General features: G+C 41.2%; 1 protein-coding gene across 26 annotated transcripts in view; it reads right to left on the bottom strand.

The window, feature by feature from the left end:
- Positions 1–24103, bottom strand: part of KCNMA1 (potassium calcium-activated channel subfamily M alpha 1) — a 1075276-nt gene that overhangs the window by 26003 nt on the left and 1025170 nt on the right. For 13 of the 26 annotated variants that reach the window (XM_077259420.1, XM_077259414.1, XM_077259417.1 and 10 more), the window contains 4 exons: positions 11915–12028; positions 9172–9255; positions 6186–6316; positions 3147–3341 (listed from right to left, as the gene is read on the bottom strand). In XM_077259420.1, the coding sequence (XP_077115535.1) occupies positions 3147–3341; positions 6186–6316; positions 9172–9255; positions 11915–12028 (524 nt within the window). The remainder of the gene's footprint in view (positions 1–3146; positions 3342–6185; positions 6317–9171; positions 9256–11914; positions 12029–24103) is intronic. The other 13 variants (XM_077259433.1, XM_077259421.1, XM_077259435.1 and 10 more) reach the window with 1 other exon arrangement.

Raw genomic sequence — 24103 nt, 5'->3', positions numbered from 1 at the left:
TTAGGGTTGGGGCTAAAGTTAGGGTTGGGGTTAGGGTTGGGGCTAAAGTTAGGGTTAGGGTTAAAGTAAGGGTTAGGTTCGGGGCTAAAGTTAGGGTTAGGGTTGGGGCTAAAGTTAGGGTTGGGGCTAGGGTTAGGGTTGGGGCTAAAGTTAGGGTTTGGATTACATTTACGGTTGGGATTAGGGTTGGGATTAGGGTTAGGGGTGTGGTTAGGGTTATGGTTGGGATTAGGGTAAGGTGTGTGTTTGGATTAGGGTTTCAGTTAGAATTGGGGGGTTTCCACTGCTTAGGCACATCAGGGGATCTCCAATTTTCAATTTTGCATTGAAAAGTCAAATGGTGCTCCTTCCCTTCCGAGCTCTGCCATGCACCCAAACAGTGGTTTACCACCACATATGGGGTATCAGCGTACTCAGGACAAATTGGACAACAACTTTTAGGGTCCAGTTTCTCCTGTTACCCTTGGTAAAGTAAAACAAATTGGAGCTGAATTAAATTTTTTGTGAAAAAAGTTAAATGTTCACTTTTTTTAAACATTCCAAAAATTCCTGTGAAACACCTGAAGGGTTAATAAACTTCTTGAATGTGGTTTTTAGTACCTTGAGATGTGCAGATTTTAGAATGGTGTCACACTTGGGTATTTTCTATCATATAGACCCCTCAAAGTGACTTCAAATGTGATGTGTGTTGTGAATTCTGCTTTTGGGCTCCCTCCGGTGGTTGTAGGTGGTAATGCAGTTGCCCCTGAGTTGCAGTCCTGGTCAGGTGTATCTGCTGATTGCAGTTTTGACTGGGGTATTTAGGCGTGCAGGATTCATTAGTCCTTGCCAGTTGTCAATTGTTGTTGGGAGGTGTTGGACCTCTGCTTGGTTCCTCCTGCCTTTCTGCCAAATCAGCAAAGATAAGTGTCTGTTTTTTTTTTTCCTGTGGCACACATGCTATGTGCTTCACAATTCAGTGCTATTCTTTGTGTTTTCTTGTCCAGCTTAGATTGTGTCAATATTTTCTCAGTCTTGTTGGATTCTCTGGAGTGGCAGATATACATTCCATGTCTTTAGTTAGATTGTGGAACTTTTTGTATTATCTGCTGTGGATATTTTTGGAAGGGTTTTAATACTGACTGCCTAGTAATCTGTCCTATCCTTTCCTATTTAGCTAGAGTGGCCTCTTTTGCTAAATCCTGTTTTCTACCTGCGTGTGTCTATTCTTCTCCTACTCACAGTCATTATTCGTGGGGGGCTGCCTATCCTTTGGGGGTCTGCTCTGAGGCAAGGTAGCATTCCTATTTCCATCTATAGGGGTATTTAGTCCTCCGGCTGTGTCGAGGTGTCTAGGGCTTGTTAGGCACACCCCACGGCTACTTCTAGTTGCGGTGTTAGTTCAGGATTTGCGGTTAGTACAGGTTCCACCAACTCCAGAGAAAGTTTCATGCGGCTCCAAGGTCACCAGATCATAACAGATGTGGTCCCTAAAAAAATGGTGTTGTAAAAATGAGATTTTGCTGGTCAAATTTTAACCCTTATAACTCCCTAACAAAAAAATGTTGATTCCAAAATTGTGCTGATGTAAAGTAGACATATGGGAAATGTTGCTTATTAAGTATTTTGTGTGATATATCTCTGTGATTTAAGGGCATAAAAATTCAAAGTAGGAAAATTGCGAAATTTTCTAAATTTTTGCCAAATTTCCATTTTCTTCACAAATAAACACAGGTAATATCAAAGAACTTTTACCACTATCATGAAGTACAATATGTCACGAGAAAACAGTGTCAGAATCATCAAGATCTGTTGAAGCGTTCCAGAGTTATAACCTCATAAAGGGACAGTGGTCAGATTTGTAAAAATTGGCCCGGTCATTAACGTGCAAACCACCCTTCGGGGTAAAGGGGTTAAGCATGTGAAAGGCATACTTGATGGAGTTGAGATCTGGTGATTGACTAGGCCATTGCAGAATATTCCAATTCTCTGCCTTAAAAACTCCTGGGCTGCTTTTGTAGTATGTTTAGGGTTATTGTCACATTGTACTGTGAAAGTGCTGTCTAATTAACCTGGCTGCATGTGGTTAAATCTGAGCAAGAAGTATAGCCCTGCACACTTCAAAATTCATCCGGCTGCTTCTGTGTTCAGTCACATCATCAATAAACACTAGTGACCCATGGCCATTGGAAGACATGCATGCCCATGCCATAACACTGCCTCCACCATGGGTTACAGAGTTGTGGTGTGCTATGGATCATGAGCTGTTTCAAGACTTCTCCATACTTTCTTCTTTCATTCTGGCACTGGTTGGTCTTCATCTGTCCAAAAAATGCTTTTCCAGAACTGGACCAAGTATAATCTGGCCTTTCTAGTTTTAAGTCTGATTGATGGTTTGCACCTTATGGTGAACCATCTGTATTTGCGCTCATGAAGTCTTCTCTTTATGGTAGGCATAGATACTGAAATACCTACTTCCTAGAAATGAATTTTGTGAAGGGGATTTTGTGAAGGGGTTTTTCTTCACCATGAAAAGGATTATGCAATCATCCACCACTGTAGTCTTCTGTGGATGTCCAGGCCATTTTTCCCAAGCAAATAAGTGCGCTTTTTTTTGCAGAATGTTCCAAAGTGTCAATTTGGACACTCATAAGATTTCTTCTATCTCTCTGATGGATTTCTTCTTCTTTTTTCAGCCTAATGATGCTCTGTTTCTCTTCAATTGAGAGCTCCTTTGACCGCATGTTGTAGGTTTACCACAACAGCTTCCAAATGCAAATGCCACACCTGGGATCTTCTCTAGACCTTGTACCAGCTTAATTCATTATGAATTAATGAGGGAATAGACCATGCACCCCATTAACGAGCTTTTGAGATAACTGTCCAATTACTTTTGATCCCTTTCAAAAGAGGCAGCTACATAGTAAAGAAATGTAGTTCCTAAAGCCTTACTCCAATTAGGATGTGATCAAAATTAAAGCTGTTAGTCACCCTTTAAGCTCATATTGATTATACTGTATATCTATCTTGAATACATTTGGTAAACAACTATAATGGCAAAACTTGTGTCATTGTCCAAATATTTCTGGACCTAACCGTATTTATCACACAAACACTAAGATTACCATAAATATTTAAAAAAGGAAGGACCAGTAATTTTTTCTTACCCCAAGGTCAGCAAATGGGCCATCATATAAAGCCAATTGGGCTACTCGGCAACGGTCTCTGTTAGCTAGAGTTTGTGGGGTGCTATACCCGCCCCGTAATGCATTCTCTTCTGCTATAAGTGCTTCTAGTTCTGGTGTTGCTCCTCCAGTCACCAATGTTCGGATTAGAGTTAAAATGTTATCATTGAAGTATGTCTGGGAAAAAACATCAATTAAAAGACAGGTTAGCAATGTGATGGTATCCAGTGTTTACCAAGATGTCATAAAGAATGTCTTCTCCTTTTGTGGGTCCCTTGATCACATGCACACTACCTTTACTGCTGTTCTCTGTCACTTGTTAGTTATAACTATTCAATAGATTTCAAAGTTTTGATGTGACAAAAACATTACCTCACACCCTTTACTTAACCAATTGTCTGTGTATCAATAACAGGACATCTGGCTATGATAGAATAAGGCTAGTGGTTTCTTTGCCCTAGGTCAGAAAACAGAACCCTTGGTCAGTGGACAGGGCAACAAACTAAATCTTTGCACAGGGTGATAAACCTGATAAATATACCATTTAAGGTATGCATAAAATATGGTAATCGTGGTACTTCAGCAGGCTTTCTGCATAAAATTAAAGATTTTACTCAGACACTTTAAATCAAGGAAGGCTTTAAATGACCGGTATGGAAAGTTGACTATCTGCTGAACACCTACGGACAGAGACATGTCTGTGTGCAGTCCTAGTCCTAGTTGTGTAATCTATTGCAGAGCTTCATTCACTTAATAACCTGGTGCAGAAAATATTTCCGCATAACAGTTAATAAAGGCATCAAGATTTGTAATTGTAGGCTACTGGGTGTAGTTAAAGCATGAATGCCTTTTTAGACATGACACACATTGGTTTGGAGCCTACTTTTTGTGTTGCAAATGTCACAGCTGATTATCTCTCAGTGGACTCAGGTCTTGGGTGCTGTTAAACTCTCTTTTAGCTGCTCTGACAGCAACATGTATCAATTAAACATTCAACTAAATGGTAGACAGCCGCGTGTCCTTTTAAAAAACTCTAGGGTATAAGGGAAGCTTACAAATTGTTGGCCGCACTGACAACCTGACAGTGACTGCACGCCCGAGCCCACAATGGATGTGTTAAATATTAATGTTGTGTCATGATGATGACTGCTTCATTAGAATTGTCTCTATGCACTGTAGAGAGTGCACAAGTACAAGTTGTCAACCAGCAGACTTGGATTTAAGGATCTAGTCTTAGCAGGGACTTTCTGCTGCATTAAGTCACAGATGAAATGGGCTATTATTACCCGTCTAAAAACAGTAATTAAAAACTGTAAAAAAAAATGTTACGTTTTGTCTTTCCCAGGAATTATACTGGCTGCATTAGGCTGCCTTACCTAATCATACTGGTCATAGTGTGAGAACCAACTGTGTATTTTATATTAATTTGCCAACTCAAAAGCAGAAATATCCATATGAAAATGTATTCCATGGAGCATTGAAAGTATATGATGGTAGAAAATCCCCACTGTCGTGCAGTTTTTAAAATTTATAAAAATCCCCCTTCACACGTTCTGGTGATTTTGGTACTGGAAAACCAGTACTGGTGAGATCCGTGTTCTATGTCTGTGTGCCATCCATGTGTACGTTTGTGATATCCATGTGACATCCGTGTGATATCCGTGTGCTGTCAGCGTTATACATATAGACTGAAATGCAGCATAGAAATTAAAGAGTGTCATGTATTAAAGATGTTCAAAAATAGAGACGTTTTGGCTACAATGAGCCTTTCTCAAGCTTTTTCAAGGCCCGAGAAAGGCTCATTGTAGTCGGAACGTCCCATGCCACCAGTGCTATTAAAGTCCATTTGATTTTTAATAAGTATTGGAGTGCTGCCTGTTTTTCCATTTTCTATATTGTTTTTTGCAAGGAAGGGATTCCTTGCATGGGAGGCCTTGCACTCAATGTACTTATATTTAATGTACTGTTTCACCATTTTTTTTATACAGGGTGGGCCATGTATATGGATACACCTAAATAAAATGGGAATGGCTGGTGATATCAACTTCCTGTTTGTGGCACATTAGTATATTGGAGGGGGAAAACTTTTCAAGATGGGTGGTGACCATGGCGGCCATTTTGAAGTCAGCCAATTTGGATCAAACTTTATTTTTTCCAATGGGAAGAGGGTCATGTGACACATTAAACTTATTGAGAATTTCACAAGAAAAAACAATGGTGTGCTTACAGTTTACACGTTTTTTCTTTGTTTACAGCCATTGACATGTCGCAGAGGTTAACACGTGAGGAGCAGATAGACATTTTGTTGATGTCTGGTGAACGCAGTACCCGGGTCATTGCAGCAGATTTCAATGCAAGACACCCTACGCAAGAAAACTGTCAACATTCCCATGTTATTTAGGTGTATCCATAAAAATGCATCACCCAAAAAAGTTTGCCTCATCACTGAACATAATGTTCTGTTTAAACTGAGGGTCCTGTTCCAATTTTGTTTTGCCCATTCTGCAAATTCAGCGCGCCGATGTGGCATCAGTCGAACATCCCTTTGGCGGATATTAGCTACTCACAAATAGCACCCTTACAAAATCCAGCTGCTGCAGTATCTCAACGAGGATGACCCAGATCAGCGCGCTGAATGGGCAAAGGTTGACTGCACATGAGAAATGTATAGTAACTTTTCTGTCAAGAGTGTGGGGGGTCAATGTAAATTGGTAGTTATTTAATTCAATTTTGGCAAAGAATAATAAAGGTATATACTAGTCATTCGTCTGTTTAAAAAAATTGCACTTTCAGTCACTCAATTGCCTAAATAGTAATAAAATGACACTTGAAGGGAAAAGATCCAACAGTATTAAAAGAAGTTAATTAAACTTGTGTTTTCAGATTTAATGATTTCTCAATGACAAAGAAGAGTTAATCCATTTCACCACTTGGTATCACTTAACAAATGGTCACTATAAAAATATTATGAGTCATGACACAAAAATTGTGTCAAGTTTGGGGAAAAAAAGTGATACTTACCGCACTCATGAGTGAATCTAGCACGCTTACAGCAAAGGCAGTGCCACAGGCAAAAGGCTGCGTTAGGTACAGCTCAGTGTCTGGGTCATCATCATCATCCTGGTCCAGGAACTGAACATTGGAATCATTCACTGCAAGCCATAAAGACCATGTTATGAAGCCGTAGAACATAGCAGTATGCTGATTTACTATTAACCCATATAAATGCATCGCAACAACTATATTGTAAAATTCCTATATTTGTCATCAACTAAATTTAATCTAATGGTATAAAACCCTTATATTTTCCATTGGGAAGGATCAGATGCTGATTAGAGAATCTGCATCAGATATTCCAGGCTGTCCTTTAGGATTCTGCATTGGAATCACAGTTTGATTTGCTGCAGTTCTGCATTTGGATTAGCCTCATTGAGTCGAGCTACTCAACTTTCTTTTCCTACAACATCAATTTCATATCCATGTTGTTACTATACTGATATACTGTAAGTTTCCCATTTAAATCAATGTGAGGAAGTTTCTTGGCAAATTTCATATAGATTTCGGTGTGGAATATACACTGAAATTCACACCAAAGAAACTCAGTCTGAAAAAAATAATTCAGCTACAGACCTTGCTTGATGCGTCTGGTACTTTTACAACTGGCAGTGATATCTATCTATCCATCTATCCCATATATGTCTATATCTATCTATCCATCTCTCTCTCATCCATCTTTTCCATATCATATCTATCTATCTATCTATCTATCTATCTATCCCATATCTAGTTAGAAAAAATGGAACAGCACTAATATTGGATGGGTGCACAGCCTCCCAGCAATCAATCCATACTTTCCAATATATAGCAGTCAAAAAACGGAAAGCAGCACTCCAAAAATTGTTTCAAATAAGGTAGACTTTATTGGGTCCACATGGCGTGGCGACGTTTCGGCTCCAAGCTTGAAAAAGGCTTGGAGCCAAAACGTCGCCACACCATGTGAACCCAATAAAGTCCACCTTATTTGAAACAATTTTTGGAGTGCTGCTTTCCGTTTTTTGACTGCTATCTCATATCTATCCATCTCTCTATCCATCTCTCAATCCATCTCTCAATCCATCTAACTATCCATCTATCTACAGGTTCTATCTAATATCTATCTCTCTATCCATTTATCTATCCATCTCTCTATCCACCCATCTTTCTAAGTATCCAATATCCATCTCTCTATCCATGTCTTTATCTGTCCATCTCTCTATCCATCTAACTATCCATCAGTCTACAGTATCTATCTAATATCCATCTCTCTATCTATCCATTTATCTATCCATCCATGAATCCATCGCACATAATCTATCACCTCTATCTTACATATATAATACATTGAAATACTGAGGCACAGTTCCTATGTCTCAAGCAACTCATAGCGTTGCACCATTATAGGAGGTCAATAAAATATGATTGCCAATAATGTATGAACTATCGTCAAGGTTAATGTATGTATGTAAACATGAATAGAGGAAGCGTGTAGCAGGTAGATGCACATCGTAGATTTATCCCGCACTGCTTCAGCAAGTTTCTTCCTGCTGAACATGTCTCAGAACCTTCCACTGCCCCCAAGAAAAGCTGGCTATCTGCTCTTCAATAACCCAAGAGCTTGATCACACTAGAGAAGTCAGAAATGAGAAACAAACACTAGGATAAAAGCTGCGGGGCATAAGGAATCTTGAGTTTTTTGCCTTTTGAATAATGTCTCCCTTGTTTGAGCAGCCAATCATACTGACAGACAAACAGAAGCTAGGGGCAGCAAGGTATCAGCTCTGTTATAAGAAAACATTCTGTATCAGAGGTTATTGTGATCAAAGCCATACTGATGTTGGCATGAGAGCCATGAACAGAAAATCGTTACAGAAATGCAAACCAGTTCACTTAAAAACTAGAGCCACACACAAGCACAGAACAGAAGCAACCAGGACCTAAGAACTGCATGATAATGAAGGAAAGGCAATGTTTCATTGACAGCCAAAAGAAAAAATAAGTTTTGAAAACACTTGATGTGAAATAAAACAAAAGATCACAAAAAAATATTTATAAATACAGTGAGTTATATGCAGATCAGGGGTGCAACCAGACCAACAGCAGAAGACAAAGCTGTTATATGTATCTCCTGAGGGTGCCAGATACTATCAGATGAACCAGAGTTGCCAACCGTTCAGACCCTCCTGGACAGTTTCTGAATTTTGTGTATTTTTTCCAGTGTCTATTAGAAAAAAGAGGTCTCCCTGATTTTTTTCTTAGAGGATGGTGGTACTTGAGCAGATCATTGGGAATGTAATTATCACTTTACAGCTCACAGTACATGTTGGTAATGGGTGTATAACATTTCCCATTATAGTTTTCCAAATTGTCTTGTAAAAAAAAAATGTGCTTTTATTTTTGGATAACTTGTCCAGAAAAAAACAAAAAAGACAAGTTGGCAACCATGAAAAGGATTCCCTCTCAAAAGACTTCTTTCAGGCCACAGACTTTCCTCACATGGTCATGTACATCTTGTTGGATCGCTTGATACAATCTACGTGGAAGGATCACATAACCTTCACACACACAATATATAGAAAACCTTGTGGGGAAAAGCCTGGGAGAAAGAGCCAACAAAACAATTAGAGAATTTTCTCAATAAAAACATTCTTTCTTTTTTAAGGAGATGATTATATTACTACAGAGAAAAGCAAAAGGTAAAAAACTAAAAAACTACAGGGAGAGTTCAAATGACTCTAGCCACTAACATATCTAAGGGCAGAACCAATTTAGCAATTGCAGCATTTGAGCTCAGAGCAATATTTTGATTATTTATTTATATATATATATATATATATATATATATATATATATATATATATATATATATTTTAATTTTAAGCTCAGTTTCCTGGTTGCGCCTCTAAAGGGGGCAGCCATAAAATATCCACAGCCACAACATGGTAAAGAAAGAAGAGACGCTTCTTCTTACCCAACTCTGTAATTATTGGTATGTGAGTTCCACTGTTTTTTTCCTGACTGAATGAAATCAAAGGTAGCAGTTTGCCAGGCTTAGCTGAAGGGGTAAGTGTTAGAAGGGTACAAGGCAGGAGGGGATCAAAGAGAAAAGACAGAAAGAGGGTGAGGTAATAAGGCAGCTCAGTGAGTGAGCAGGTGAAAGGGTACACACACAAAGAAGGAAGAGAGTAAAGCAGAGGGACGACAGTTGTGAAACCAGTAAAACAAATTGCAATGTCATCTCATATACAATCTATGGCATTGCATATGAGGAATATGTAATATGCAAGTCTACTGTATAAAGTTAAAAGATATAAAGTCCTATATACAGTATATTTATGGTAACTGTCTATTATAACATTAGAAACACAATCCAATATTTCCATATACACTCCTCACCATTGAAATTGTAACACTAAAGGAAAAGTCATGGAATTGTGGAAATCACAGGATGGAGACATGCTACTGAAATGCAAATGATGAAAAATGGAAACATCATTTTCAATACATCTCAATTTATTCAGTATCAAATATGAGCATCAGACATAGAAATATATGCTTAGGCCCCGAAGGCTGCTCACAGTAGCAAAAGCAATATGCGGCCTGGTGGCTGCACAAGGAGCTCTAAGACAAAATCTACGCAACGCTGAGCTATTAGCTGGACCCCGTTAGTCTTCATTGTGACCTCACTCCATAATCCCGGAAGTAGGATCAATGTTATGCTCGCTCGTGAAGGCCTCTTCTTGGCATTGGTCTCCAGACCAATCCTTAGTATTCAATGCATTCAAGACAAAAGCAAGACTCATTGCTAAAGGGGATTCCAGCCTTCATTGCTGTCTTGCTCTGCACTGTGATAGCCTTTGAAAGTCATGAGGTCACGTCTGGCTCCCTGTCCAATGTTGTGATGGTTTGTGTAGACACTCTACAATGCCTTAATGTTGGTATGCGATGTCCATCTGCACTTGCAGTACAGAACCATTTGACATTCTAGAACCAGTAGTACAGCCAAGAAGTTTGTATGTTCTCCCTGTGTTTGCGTGAGTCTCCTCCGGGCACTGCGGTTTCCTCCCACATTCCTACTAGACATAGACATACTGATAGGGAATTTATATTGTGAGCCCCATCAGGGACAGTGATGATAATGTGTGCAAACTGTAAAGCGCTGCGGAATATGTTAGCGCTATATAAAAATAAAGATTATTATTATTACAGCCATTTCTTCAAAGTGTCCCAGGAGGTGTGTTTTTCAGCATGAAAACTCCAGGCGGCATGTTGCTAATGCTACTGTCAACAGGCTACAAAGCCAAAACATGGTACCACAACCTGCAGGGTTTCCTAATGTGTCTCCCATCAGGCAGATCTGGGTAATTGGTTAACAACTGTAAAAGGAGCTGCCAGCAACGGATATTGATGATTTGCCCAAATGCATTCAATGAGGCAGAACTTTCCTCACAGTCATTAATAACCTCACTGATATCAGCCACAACGTGTAAGTGCGAGGATTTCTGCATGTGGTGCTCATGCTTGATACTGAATAAATCAAGAAGTGTTGGAGATTTTTTTTCCCATGTTTTCATCATTTGCATGTCATTAACATGTCATCCTGTGATTTCCATGATTTTTTTTACGTTTCATTCTTGGTGTTGCAATTTCAATATTGAGGAGTGTGATTGCAGTCTTGTCAACATGCATTCAAAGCGTGAGGCCAAACAAAGCAACCACAATCCTGCCAATCCATCATCGCTATGTGTGGCCACAGTCCCTAATACATATCAATATAAAGATTTTTTTTAGTATTAACTTCTCATTAATGTCTCATAGATTTATTGCATATTTATTTGAATGTGAAAGTAGCATGAAAAACAAAAATGCAAATAGATAATAATATATAATAACATATGTATATTAATGAGAGGACAATCTGCCATCCTATATACACTATGGTTCTAATATGCGGCACAGCAATATAAGCATCAAAACATATACTGGTTTTCTGAAAGCACCACTCCAGACTTTTTTTTTCTTTCAGTGCTAGAGTGGAGTTATTGTTAGTTCTCTGCCCTTAGTATTATACTTACTATCTGCCATCTTCAGTTTTTCCTGGCACTGCTCTGGTCCTGCTCCCCATCTTGTGACTGCAACTTCTGACTGACTGGAAGTCATAGGTAACAGTTGCTAGCACTCAATGTAGGTCCATGAGAGACTTGTTCTGGCCCCACTTTGGCTTTCATATACTCACATTGAGTTGTGACTGGCCGATCGCCCAGTAAACACTAGAGTGATCCGGCAGGTCATAAACTGCTAAAGACGACTGGAGAGTAACAGAAGACAGCAGAAAAAGAGTATAATACGATGGGCAGGGAACTTACATTGGTGACATCACTCCAGTAGTAAATATAAAAAACGCTGGAGTGGAGTGGTGCTTTAAAATTATTTAAATGGAAAGCAGGCCAATGCGATATATATGGCATCCTTGTGCTGTCCATTGTTTTTCATGGTCCCTTTTATTAGAATGGGCAAATATGACATTTCTCCATCTTTTTTAATTATGGACCATCGTCCACAAAAAATAACATGTTAAATAGGCCATAGACAATTATGTGTCAGTGCTAGCATTTTAAAATATTACTACCAGACATATGTGAACAGACCTTATTCAGTCATTCTTAGCTCAAGTTCTGCATTGCAACAATGGATTTCCATAGAAAGTAGCTTACCGAGCTCAGTAATGATAGGAATATTGGCTCCTGTGGTAATTGATGGCTGCCTTGCTAGACCATGCACTGGACTGTTGTCGGGAGAAGATCGGTCCATCCCTGGTGGCGTAAAACCTTAAAAACAAAATGAGCAGATCGCAGAAGTTACAAATATATAACAAGTTACATAATACATTTCTTAATTTTAGTCTCAGTCCAACAAGGGGTTGTATGGTATTGGAAACATATGTTTGCCCAAAACAAAGTCACACCTCTCTGTCAGATTACTCTGATATTGTAGTTTCGCTGATATGAGGCTGAATTGCAATTTCACACAAGACCTGTGCACAAGCGCGGTGCTGTTTCTGCAAACATACAGCCATGTTTTTATATTTCTGAACATGGTTTTACAATCTTGTTCCCGATCTCCTGAAAATGTATGGTCATGTTGCATTGCTTTCTGTCCAAATCTCTGCTCTTCTGGAAGACTCAACTCATCCATGTATTGCATGGATGGCTTTTTGATTTCTGAAACACCACATAATACTTTTCTTTTTCCTTTTGGTGGTTTCACAGAGGAACTGTATACTGCAAAATGTCAGGTTTAGAGTTGGGCAAATGTATTCGAGTGGATTGAATCCAACTTGAACTTTAAAGAAATCCGTATTCTCCAGAATGCAGATCTTTTGTAGTTTCATCTGTGGAAATTCATCAAAAACAACAAAAAACCTAACCCTGCAACACTTTTTACTACCATGCACTGAAACGCCATGACTCTTCATGATAGACAAGGACCCCTGGCCTTAAGCAGTACTTGGACTTCTTTCTGATTGTGAAAAGTAAGGTCAGAGTGCCGTGATCATCATGACATGAGCCTGGACCTCCAACTACTACTAAGTACAGACCTTAGAACAGACATGCACAAGGGCATACTCCGGCCTAGTCGCGGCTGGAAGACCTGGCACAGCATGAAGATGCCTGGGATTCAATGCGTGGAGGCAGTAAGAAAGGTGCAGAGGACTGTATAAGGGACAGTGAGCATCAGAGGGGAGCAGTGAGGTGAGTATTAGTTGTTATATCTTATGTTTATTATACCCTGGGGTCTCCTCAGACCTAACACATAATACAGGACGTTTAATCTGCTGAGAATAAATTAGCTGCAAATCAAATTTCCTGGTAAAATCCCCATCGTTTGGCAAATTTAAATCTTTCGTTTTGGATTACCTTTTTACTAAACAAAAAAATCACACAACACCTTTAATTTTGCATATAATTTTTGTGTGTTTTTATGTGCAACATTACCTATAGCAAAATGAATTTAAGACCTTATTCATACCAATAAATTGTGTCATCTGTCTTTTCAATCTGAGTTTCCTCAGTGTTTGCTCCGTGTGTCAGTTTTAGGCCGGCGTCACACTCGGCGTAAGACAATACGGTCCGTATTTTACGGCCGTAATACGGCGGAAATATGGTGAAATGTTCCCAAAATAGTGATCCGTAGGCAGGGTGTGTCAGCGTATTTTGCGCATGGCATCCTCCGTATGTAATCCGTATGGCATCCGTACTGCGAGATTTTCGCGCAGGCTTGCAAAACCGACATCTAATGGATTTATGTGCTCAAATGTTCATTAAAACATATATACAGTATATATATATATATGTCATTGAGACACATATATATATATTCTGTATTTAGATTTCATTCAGCGCGATATCTGTGAACAGCCGGTAATTCAATTGCCGGCTTTTTATTTCTCCTGCACAAACCCGACAGGATATGAGACATGGTTTACATATAGTAAACCATCTCATATCCCCTTTTTTTTTGCATATTCCACACTACTAATGTTAGTAGTGTGTATGTGCAAAATTTCAGCGCTGTAGCTGCTGAAATAAAGGGTTAAATGGCGGAAAAAATTGGCGTGGGCTCCCGCGCAATTTTCTCCGCCAGAGCGGTAAAGCCAGTGACTGAGGGCAGATATTAATAGCCAGGAGAGGGTCCATGGTTATTGGCCCCCCGTGGCTAAAAACATCTGCCCCCAGCCACCCCAGAAAAGGCACATCTGGAAGATGCGCCTATTCTGGCACTTGGCCACTCTCTTCCCACTCCCTGTAGCGGTGGGATATGGGGTAATGAAGGGTTAATGCCACCTTGCTATTGGAAGGTGACATTAAGCCAGATTAATAATGGAGAGGCGTCAATTATGACACCTATCCATTATTAATCCAATTGTTGGAAAGGGTTAAAAAACACACACACACATGATTAAAAAGGATTTTAATGAAATAAACACAGCGGTTGTTGTAATAATTTATTGTTCTCTCAAATCCATTTGCAGGCCCTCGCTTGGCAACATAATAAACGCACAAGATACATACCTTCTGATGTACTGTCAGGTCCAACGATGTAATCCACCTGAAGGGGTTAACTAATATTACAAGCAGGAGCCCTGCTAATGCAGTGGTGTGCTCGTGCTTGTAATTCCCCTGCGAATGAATGAAATGTAGGTCATTGACCTACATTTCATTCATTCGCGGTGAGGCGCCCTCTGGTGGATGTTCTCATGAACTGCAGCCTGGGAACTTTTTCCCACGCTCCAGGTCATATGAGGACATCCAGCAGGGGGCGCATCACCGCGAAGGAATGAAATGTAGGTCAATGACCTACATTTCATTCATTCGCAGGGGAATTACAAGCACGAGCACACCACTGCATTAGCAGGGCTCCTGCTTGTAATATTAGTTAACCCCTTCAGATGGATTACATCGTTGGACCTGACAGTACATCAGAAGGTATGTATCTTGTGCGTTTATTATGTTGCCAAGCGAGGGCCTGCAAATGGATTTGAGAGAACAATAAATTATTACAACAACCGCTGTGTTTATTTCATTAAAATCCTTTTTAATCATGTGTGTGTGTGTTTTAACCCTTTCCTACAATTGGATTAATAATGGATAGGTGTCATAATTGACGCCTCTCCATCATTAATCTGGCTTAATGTCACCTTCCAATAGCAAGGTGGCATTAACCCTTCATTACCCCATATCCCACCGCTACAGGGAGTGGGAAGAGAGTGGCCAAGTGCCAGAATAGGCGCATCTTCCAGATGTGCCTTTTCTGGGGTGGCTGGGGGCAGATGTTTTTAGCCACGGGGGGGCCAATAACCATGGACCCTCTCCTGGCTATTAATATCTGCCCTCAGTCACTGGCTTTACCGCTCTGGCGGAGAAAATTGCGCGGGAGCCCACGCCAATTTTTTCCGCCATTTAACCCTTTATTTTAGCAGCTACAGCGCTGAAATTTTGCACATACACACTACTAACATTAGTAGTGTGGAATATGCAAAAAAAAGGGGGATATGAGATGGTTTACTGTATGTACACCATGTCTCATATCCTGTCGGGTTTGTGCAGGAGAAATGAAAAGCCGGCAATTGAATTACCGACTTTTCACTAACACCGCTGCGTATTTCTCGCAAGTCACACTGCTGGTCCGTGTGGAATCCGTATTTTTCTCGCCCCCATAGACTTTCATTGGCGATTTTTTTGCGCAGTACGCTGACAAACGCAGCATGCTGCGATTTTGTACGGCCGTAGAACGCCGTATAATACTGAACCGTAATATACGGCTAATAGGAGCAGCCCCATTGAGAATAATTGTGCCGTATGTTATGCAAGTTTTACGGACGTAGTTTCTGCGCTCTTACGTCCGTAAAACTCGCCAGTGTGACGCCGGCCTAACCGTCAGTTTAATCAGTGATTTTTACATATGGATAAATAAATCCATGACAAAGCTTCTCCTGTCCATTAAAATATTAATCACAGACAGCACATGGACTTTACACTGATGTTATCTGTGTGTTTCCTGTGAATATTCACAGACCCAGCGACTTGTGTCGATACTTTTCATCTATGATGCCAGTAAAAAAAATGGATATGTCTAAATGATTTTTGCAAAGACACACGGGCCACAAAAAAGCATGGTCATGTACATAGACTGTAATGGACACATGTTCTATCTGAAGTAATCTGCAGATGGTCTTGATGGCTGTTTCATTTACTGATGATTACATTTTAAAATATCTGCCAACAACCATGCCCTTGTATTCCGCAATGCACAAACCCATAGCAATAATCCATCCCAATATTAATTTGAAATTGGTCCAGCAATCCCTAAAGCCACATGCTTTCAGAGGCATAGCTAGGGTTTTGGTTCAGGGGGAGCGAAGCTTCTCAGTGGGCCCCTAACCAGGTAACCTTGATTACAACTCGGTGACGCACCCTAATAGTGGAGAACCTCAGCAGATGACCATGCTGTTGCTGAAAATAATCTCTATATAAAGAGCAACATTGATATTACCGCCATATGGTCAGTGGTAGATACCAGCCCTGCAGAACATATAACAGATCAAAGTACAGTTACAGATGGTGACTTTCTGATGGAGTTGTTCACTTTTCCGGTCTTTTCCATCTGGCCCAGACTGACCCAACTTCTTCCACCCAGGACTCGTCTGCAGAGAATACAACAAAGACACATTTCACTGCTCATATTTTCAGCACGTCACCATCTATTCCTAACCTGCACAAATTCATCATCCTACTGGTACCCCAATGCTGCTGCCGTATATGTCCCTATTACTGCACCTGCTGTGTGGTTCTCTGTGCCCTCTAAATTCTAAAGCAACCCTCTAGAATATAGTAATGCCGGGTGCAAGTGCCCTAGAAAACAGTGCCCACATTTTGCTCCCTAAAAGTAATAGTGTCCTGTGTGCCACTTTGATAGTCACAGTAGCCTGCGTTCCCCTATAACAATAAGTGCCCACTTAAAATTGAATAATGTTCCGAGTCTCCTCCCTGTACAGTTCCATTATACACAGCATGATGCTCTCTTATACATAACATGATGACTCCTCACTGTAATGTACCCCCACACAGTATACTGACCCCTTAGTAGCCCCAAACTGCTTGATATCCCCAACACTGTGTGATGGCCCTTTCACTGCAATGCCCACACTGTATGATGGCCCCCTAGAAAGCCTCCATATAGAATAATGTGCCAGATAGTCATTAATATAGTATAATGCATTCCTCATAGGCCTGTGTAGTATAATGTGTTCCCCATAGGCCTGTTTAGTATAATGCACTCCCTATAAGCCTGTATAGTATAATGCATTCCCCATAGACCTGTATAGTATAATGCTCTCCCCATAGGCCTGTATAGTATAATGCACTCCCCATAGGCCTGTATAGTATAATGCACTCCCCATAGGCCTGTATAGTATAATGCATTCTCCATAGGCCTGTATAGTATAATGCACTCCCCTTAGGCCTGTATAGTGTAATGCTCTCCCCATTGGCCTGTATAGTATAATGCACTCCCCATAGGCCTGTATAGTATAATGCACTCCCCATAGGCCTGTATAGTATAATGCACTCCCCATAGGCCTGTATTGTATAATGCATTCCCCATAGGCCTGTATAGTATAATGCACTCCCCATAGGCCTGTATAGTATAATGCACTCCCCATAGGCCTGTATAGTATAATGCATTCCCCATAGGCCTGTATAGTATAATGCACTCCCCATAGGCCTGTATAGTATAATGCACTCCCCATAGGCCTGTATAGTATAATGCATTCCCCATAGGCCTGTATAGTATAATGCACTCCCCATAGGCCTGCATAGTATAATGCACTCCCCATAGGCCTGTATAGTATAATGCACCCCCATTAGGCAGCCTGTATAGTATAATGCACCCCCATTAGGCAGTAGGTATAGTATAATGCACCCCATTAGGCAGTCTGAATAGTATATTGCACCCCCATTAGGCAGTCTGTATAGCATAATGCATCCCCTTTGGGCAGCCTGTATAATACAATGCACCCTTATTAGGCAACCAGTACAATACAATGCACCCCCATTAGGCAGCCTGTACAATACAATGCACCCCCATTAGGCTGCCAGTACAATACAATGTACCACCATTAGGCAGCTTGTACAATATAATGCACCCCCATTAGGCAGCCTGTACAATATATTGCACCCCCATTAGGCAGCCTGTACAATACAATGCACCCCAATTAGGCAGCCTGTATTGTATAATGCACCCCCATTAGGCAGCCTGTATATTATAATGCACCCCCATTGGGTAGCCAGTACAATACAATGCACCCCCATTAGGCAGTCAGCATAGTATAATGCACCCCCATTAGGCAGCTTGTACAATAGAATGCACCCCCATTAGGCAGCCTGTACAATATAATGCATTCCATTAGGTAACCTGTACAATATAATGCACCCCCATTAGGCAGCCTGTACAGTATAATGCACCCCCATTTGGCAGCCTGTATAGTATAATGCACCTCCATTAGGCAGTCTGTATAGTATAATGCACCCCATTAGGCAGTCTATATAGTATAATCCACCCCCATTAGGCAGCCTGTACAATGTAATGCACCCCCATTAGGCAGCCAGTACAATACAATGCACCCCCATTAGGCAGCCAGTACAGTATAATGCACCCGATAAAAAAGAAAAATCTAATACTCACCTCTCTTCCTCACCTATTGTATCCTCACCCATCCCTTGTAGATTGTGAGCCTTCGCGGGCAGGGTCCTCTCTCCTCCTGTACCAGTTGTGACTTGTATTGTTCAAGATTATTGTACCTGTTTTTATTATGTATACCCCTCCTCACATGTAAAGCGCCATGGAATAAATGGCGCTATAATAATAAATAATAATAATAATCTCCAGACAGCAGGCGCCGAGTACTGAAATCATCGCGACCCCCAGTCAGTGTCGGCGTCGGTGACGTCAGACGCTGACAGGGGATGATGGGAGGAGAGTAACGCTCCCTCTGTCATCAATGCGGTCAGCTGTATCGGCATCCAGCCGATACAGCTGACCCTGCAATGACAGGCGGGGGCCCACTGCCGGCACAGAGCCCCCCATCGCCTCCTCAGGGGCCCCATAGTGGCCGGCGGCAGAGCAGGGAGATCGATTCTCCCTGCTCTGCCGCAGAATGTAACTGTATCGGCGTGCTGTGCACGTTAATACAGTTGCATAGCGTAGCTCCGGGTGAGCCCCCTCAGAGAGCGGGACCTGGGGCGATGGCCCTCTCTGGCCCCCGGTAGCTATGCTACCGGCTCTTCCCTTTCCCCAACAATGTGACCGAGACTGGATGGAGTAAACGCAGGTATAGAAAGGTTTAACAAATCAAACTTTCTAAGCATTTAACACCCACCAGAAGCCTGCAGAGGGGTCTCTACACATTCCTTTTTATATACTGACAGAATAGAAAAAAAACATTATTTCCAAGCTCTCAAAAGCAAGCAGTGACCCTGATTTTTCTGCTATGTGACAAGTCTGTACCTTCAGTGAGTGATGGCACATGTATAATGCAAGGCCTTGCACAGACACATCCATCAAAAAACGCTGACTGCTGGAAAGCACAGCTGGGAGGAGAAATCATGGCCACTCCAATCTCAAGATAGCTAACAAGGCTACAGCAAAGTGATGTCATTTAAAGCTGTAAGCGCTCGCTGCAAAAACAGCCCCCACAAAATTCACCATACACCATTCAGCACATGCAAAGTCCATTAAATACCATAGTAATTTTTAGAGCTTGATAACAATTGCTGGCCTCAGTGATGACTGCTGCCATTGATTACGGTATCTGTCTGAATACAGTCTGAGAAGCATTGACTTCATCCTAGACATGGGCAAGCAGAACGAACAGCATTGGTAGTAGAAGCTGAGCTTTAAATCACATTGCCCTCTGGTGGCTGCCTAAGGTTTCACAGGATGTGTTCGTAGTTGCAGGGTTCTTTTTGCAGGATTGCAGTCTTGAATATTATTTTAAGATATTTACACATAATGCAACTGGGTAGAATAAACGGACATGAAAGACAATGAGAAAATATAGATTTAAGTTCAGAGATAGAAAATGTATATACTATTGACAAATACACTATATATAACATAAGTGCTGCTCTCTACATGTTTTTGGTCAGAACTGAAACATTTTCCGCTCAGTGATTAAAGAGTTTGGTGAAGAATCCCATACTTGCAAATTATGGCATTGTTCTATAAGCTGTGTGGCTATGAATCCGCTTGGTACACGATTTAGGTGATCCGCCCAAATAGCAGTGGAGAAGCAGTTCTCAGCAATATCCAATCTTGCTCCATTCAGTGTGTGGTTTCTTCCCTCCTAAATATTCCATGATTGGAACTGTGATTGGTAATGCTGAGAAGATGACGTTTTTAGGCTAAGTACACACTTGCGTTTGGCTGGTCTGTGCATGGCTGCGTACATCCTCTGTTAAGCTCCGCCTACTTCCGCATGCGTCCTGCGTACCTATCTTGAATATTGGGTATGTGCTGTATGTGGATGAGTCCGCATGCGGTGTTTTGACGAGCCTGCTTGCATGTGGAAGTAGGCGGAGCTTAATGGAGGATTACGCAGCCATACGCAGACCAGCCAAACGCAAGTGTGAAACCATTCTTATCAACCTCAGCAACTCAATCAAAAACTGGTGGACCATTTAAAGTTACAGAGTGGGGTCACCCAGTGCTTAGGGCCATAGTAAATAATAGCTACTAATGCTCCACAGAATAATTGCAGAGTCCAAACCTGCTCTGGCATTAACATTACAACAAAAACTGCAGTGGGAGCTTTATGGTATGGATTTCCATTACCAGGCTCCTGAATGCAAGCTTTACATCAGCAAGCACAATACCAAGCGTCAGATTGAGTGCTGTAAAGCACAACACCACAAGATCATGGAACAGTGGAAACATGGAGTGATGAATGACACTTCTCTATAAGGTAACATGGACAAGTTGGATGGGGCAAATACGACAATAACATTACTCGCCTGAGCGCATTGCACCAACTGTACAGTTTGTTAGCAGAGGCACATTGCTATAGGGTTGTTTTTCAGGCGTTGGTGGTTGGGCTGGGCCACTTTGCTCCAGTAAAAGTAAATCGTAATGCTTTAGCATACCAAGACATTTTGTACAATATGCTCCCAACTTTGTATGAACAGTTTGGAGAAGGCACTTTTCTTCTCCAGCATGACTGTGACCAGTGCACACAGCAAAGTCCATAAAGTCACCTTTGGAGGAGTGTGGGTTGTAAAAATTTGTCTTGCCTGCATGGAGAACTGACCAACACAAGTGGGTCACTCTTCATATTGACAATAGAGATTTGTTCACTTGTAAAAGTTTCAGTGATTTAAAGGGTCACAATAGTAAGTTACTGAATAATCTCCTGGGGTCCATCTATAGGGACCCTCAGCGATCCTGTGAACAGAGCTCTGGAACCGTTGCTTACAAGGCTTGCCAATCTGCACCTAAAGACAAAAAAAATATTCTGCCACTGATGTACGCACGGATTTCCAGTAGCTTGTCAGACAATGTTGACTTCCTGGAGTGAGATGATCTGGAAGATCGAGATGTGATTTTGGTCAACGATGTGCAATGTGACCTAACCTTTTGGAGGTGTGCGATGCGGAGTTCTGTCTTATCTTGAGCATCTTGCACTAATGGGGTATTTCATCTTCCATGTCACAGTTACTCAGAAATGTGATGTACTTTCCAGACAGTCTCTGATAGAGATCTTAGGTGGAAGATAAACGATTCAATGTGGCAGTTAAATCTTCTGCGTCATTGTTACAGCATGGAAGAGCTGCTAAGTAATGATCAACTCTGCTTTTTGTGGACATGCTTTAGCTAAGATAGCGGACGGTCATAGACTTGCTAGCAGACAATACATATGCTCACAGACACTGCAGACTTAGGTCTCTTGTTACTATTCTGCCACCGATGCACAGGGGTAAGATGGGTGTCTGAGGGATGTGAACACGGTTCTCTGTATAAGCAATGGCAGATAGCGTTACTCGCCAACTTGTGCCCCTATTCCTGATGAGCTGCATGTGATAAGTCTGGAAGGATGATGCAGTGAAGAATTCATCAGGTTTTATTTACAATACCTTGATGATATGACATGAGATATCAGGGAAGATGAAAGGATGAAGATGAGTTTGAAGTTAGTACTGCAGGTTGGAGCTGGTATTAGAAGCACGAAGTTAGAGGTAACAAGAGAATCCTTTCTCCAGTCCTGAAGCATGTGTTGTCCAAGATGGCACTGACCAAGAAGTAAGGGAGATAAAGATAGGAGGAGTTGCAGAAAGAAGGGCATTATGGGTAAAGCATAGTAATAACACATGAGCAACATAACAACGTCCAGTAGATGGCAGCAAAGTACAAATGCAATGGATGATAGAATGAAACCATATACATTAGATAACGTCCTGTAATGGCTGAGAGCCTTTGCAAAAGATTAGCTAACAGCACACTCCCCGTTTCAAATCCTTGGATTTCACTATTTTAACAGTCTTGAAGTGGTGGTATTTTCCTTAAGGACACTGATTGAAACCTCAACCTAAAAGACAAAACAGTGCATGCAATGGAACAATAACAATAACATATAAACAAGGTAGATGAATGTATACAACCAGTTCCTGAAGTAATCCATTGGTTCAAGTTTCAGTACAATGATAAGAACATCTTAAATAGTCCAAAAGTTCCTTCTGGTTGGATGGATAATAATTCTCCACCGGTATGAGTAAGATAACCTCTGATATAGGTCGAATAAAAGATTTGTGGTCACCTTACCTCGTGACCATCACTTCCACTTTGTGCAACTTGCCATCTTCACTTGGAAAGGTTTCTGATATAAGTCCCATAGGCCATGAGTTTCTTTCCACATTCTGGTCTGCCATTTTCTTCATCTTTAGAGGAGAGTAAGGTACTCCATCTTCCATCTACTCCATCTAACATCAGTTAGCCAGATGTTGTACATGTTTCCATCGTCTCAGATATTTATTATTGGACAGAGAGTCTTCAGGTAAACTAGGAACAGTTCCAAGTTTTTGAGTGAGGAGAGTTGCTGGAGTAAGAATAGCAGGAGATTTCATATCCATAGATATGGGAACAAGAGGTCTTGAGTTTACAATAGCAGACACTTCTCTTAAGAAAGTGGTTAAGGTTTTGTGAGCGAGTCTTGAAAGATTTGAGTCCATCAACATAGACTCCAGTATCCTACAAGTGATGCCTATCATTCTTTCCCGTGATCCACCCACATGGGAAGCGTGAGGATGGTTGCAGACCCACGAACAACCATTATTTGCCAAGAAGTGCTGGACTGGTGTTGATTTTAATTGTAGTTTTAGTCAGGCATCTACAAAGTTTCTTCCACAATCAGATCTCAATTGCATTACAGGTCCTCTGATGGCAAGGAATCTTCTTAAGGCGTTGATGAAACTGGAGGGATCCATGGATTCTATTACTTCTAAGTGTATCGCTCGTACACTCATGCATGTGATCAACACTGCCCATCATTTACTCTCTGCGTGTCGCCTCTGGTTCTACGTGCAGTGACTGCCCACAGGCCACTAATGTCCAAACCAACATTGGTAAATGGTGGCTCTGTGCTAGTCCTATCAGCAGGCAAATCAGACATTTGTCATGGTTGCAGTTTTCCTCTTGTCTTGCGACACTGAACGCAAAGATGAATTAAATGGGAAACCTGTCTCTTTGCTCCCACAATCCAAAGGTCTTAAGACACCTTCAGTGTAGTTTCATCTTTTCATGGTAATGTCGTATTAGTAGGGTGGTGATATGGTGACAGCCAATAATAATTAGAAGATTCTTTTCTGCCTCCTACAACTTGGCTTTATTTAAGTGACCGCCATCTCTCAGTAGACCCTTCTTGTCAATCATTGGATTTAAATTGACAATGGGGCTGTTTTTAGGAACATCTTATTTTTTAAGTATACATTCCAGTTCCTTGTGAAAAACATACTCCTGCACATTACGTATCACAAACAGTTCACTCAGAGCAAAGTCTGCTGCAAAGAGAGGCTTATGAGAGAAGTGCCAACCGCGACATTGCTGTTACTGTCCTTATTGCAGTAGCATTGTGCAATGTGGACTAACCTTGCAATGGCACAAACAAGCTTTGTCCATCTGGCGAAGCTATCAAATCACTGACAGTCCAAACCAACCTTCTCTTTAGATTTGGTGATGAGGGTATTGACATCAGGATGGATCTATGGGTCAATGTCCTGATCCAGAGGACTGAAGCTGTCTTCAACGGCAGTCTCTCCTCACTGGTCGTGGAGGAACTCCGGCCCTGTTAGCCAAGA

The sequence above is a fragment of the Ranitomeya variabilis genome, chromosome 4 (assembly GCF_051348905.1).
Source record: "Ranitomeya variabilis isolate aRanVar5 chromosome 4, aRanVar5.hap1, whole genome shotgun sequence".
NCBI lineage: Eukaryota > Metazoa > Chordata > Amphibia > Anura > Dendrobatidae > Ranitomeya > Ranitomeya variabilis.
Note: the sequence above shows the minus strand (reverse complement) of the source record. Positions and strands in the feature narration are given on the sequence as shown.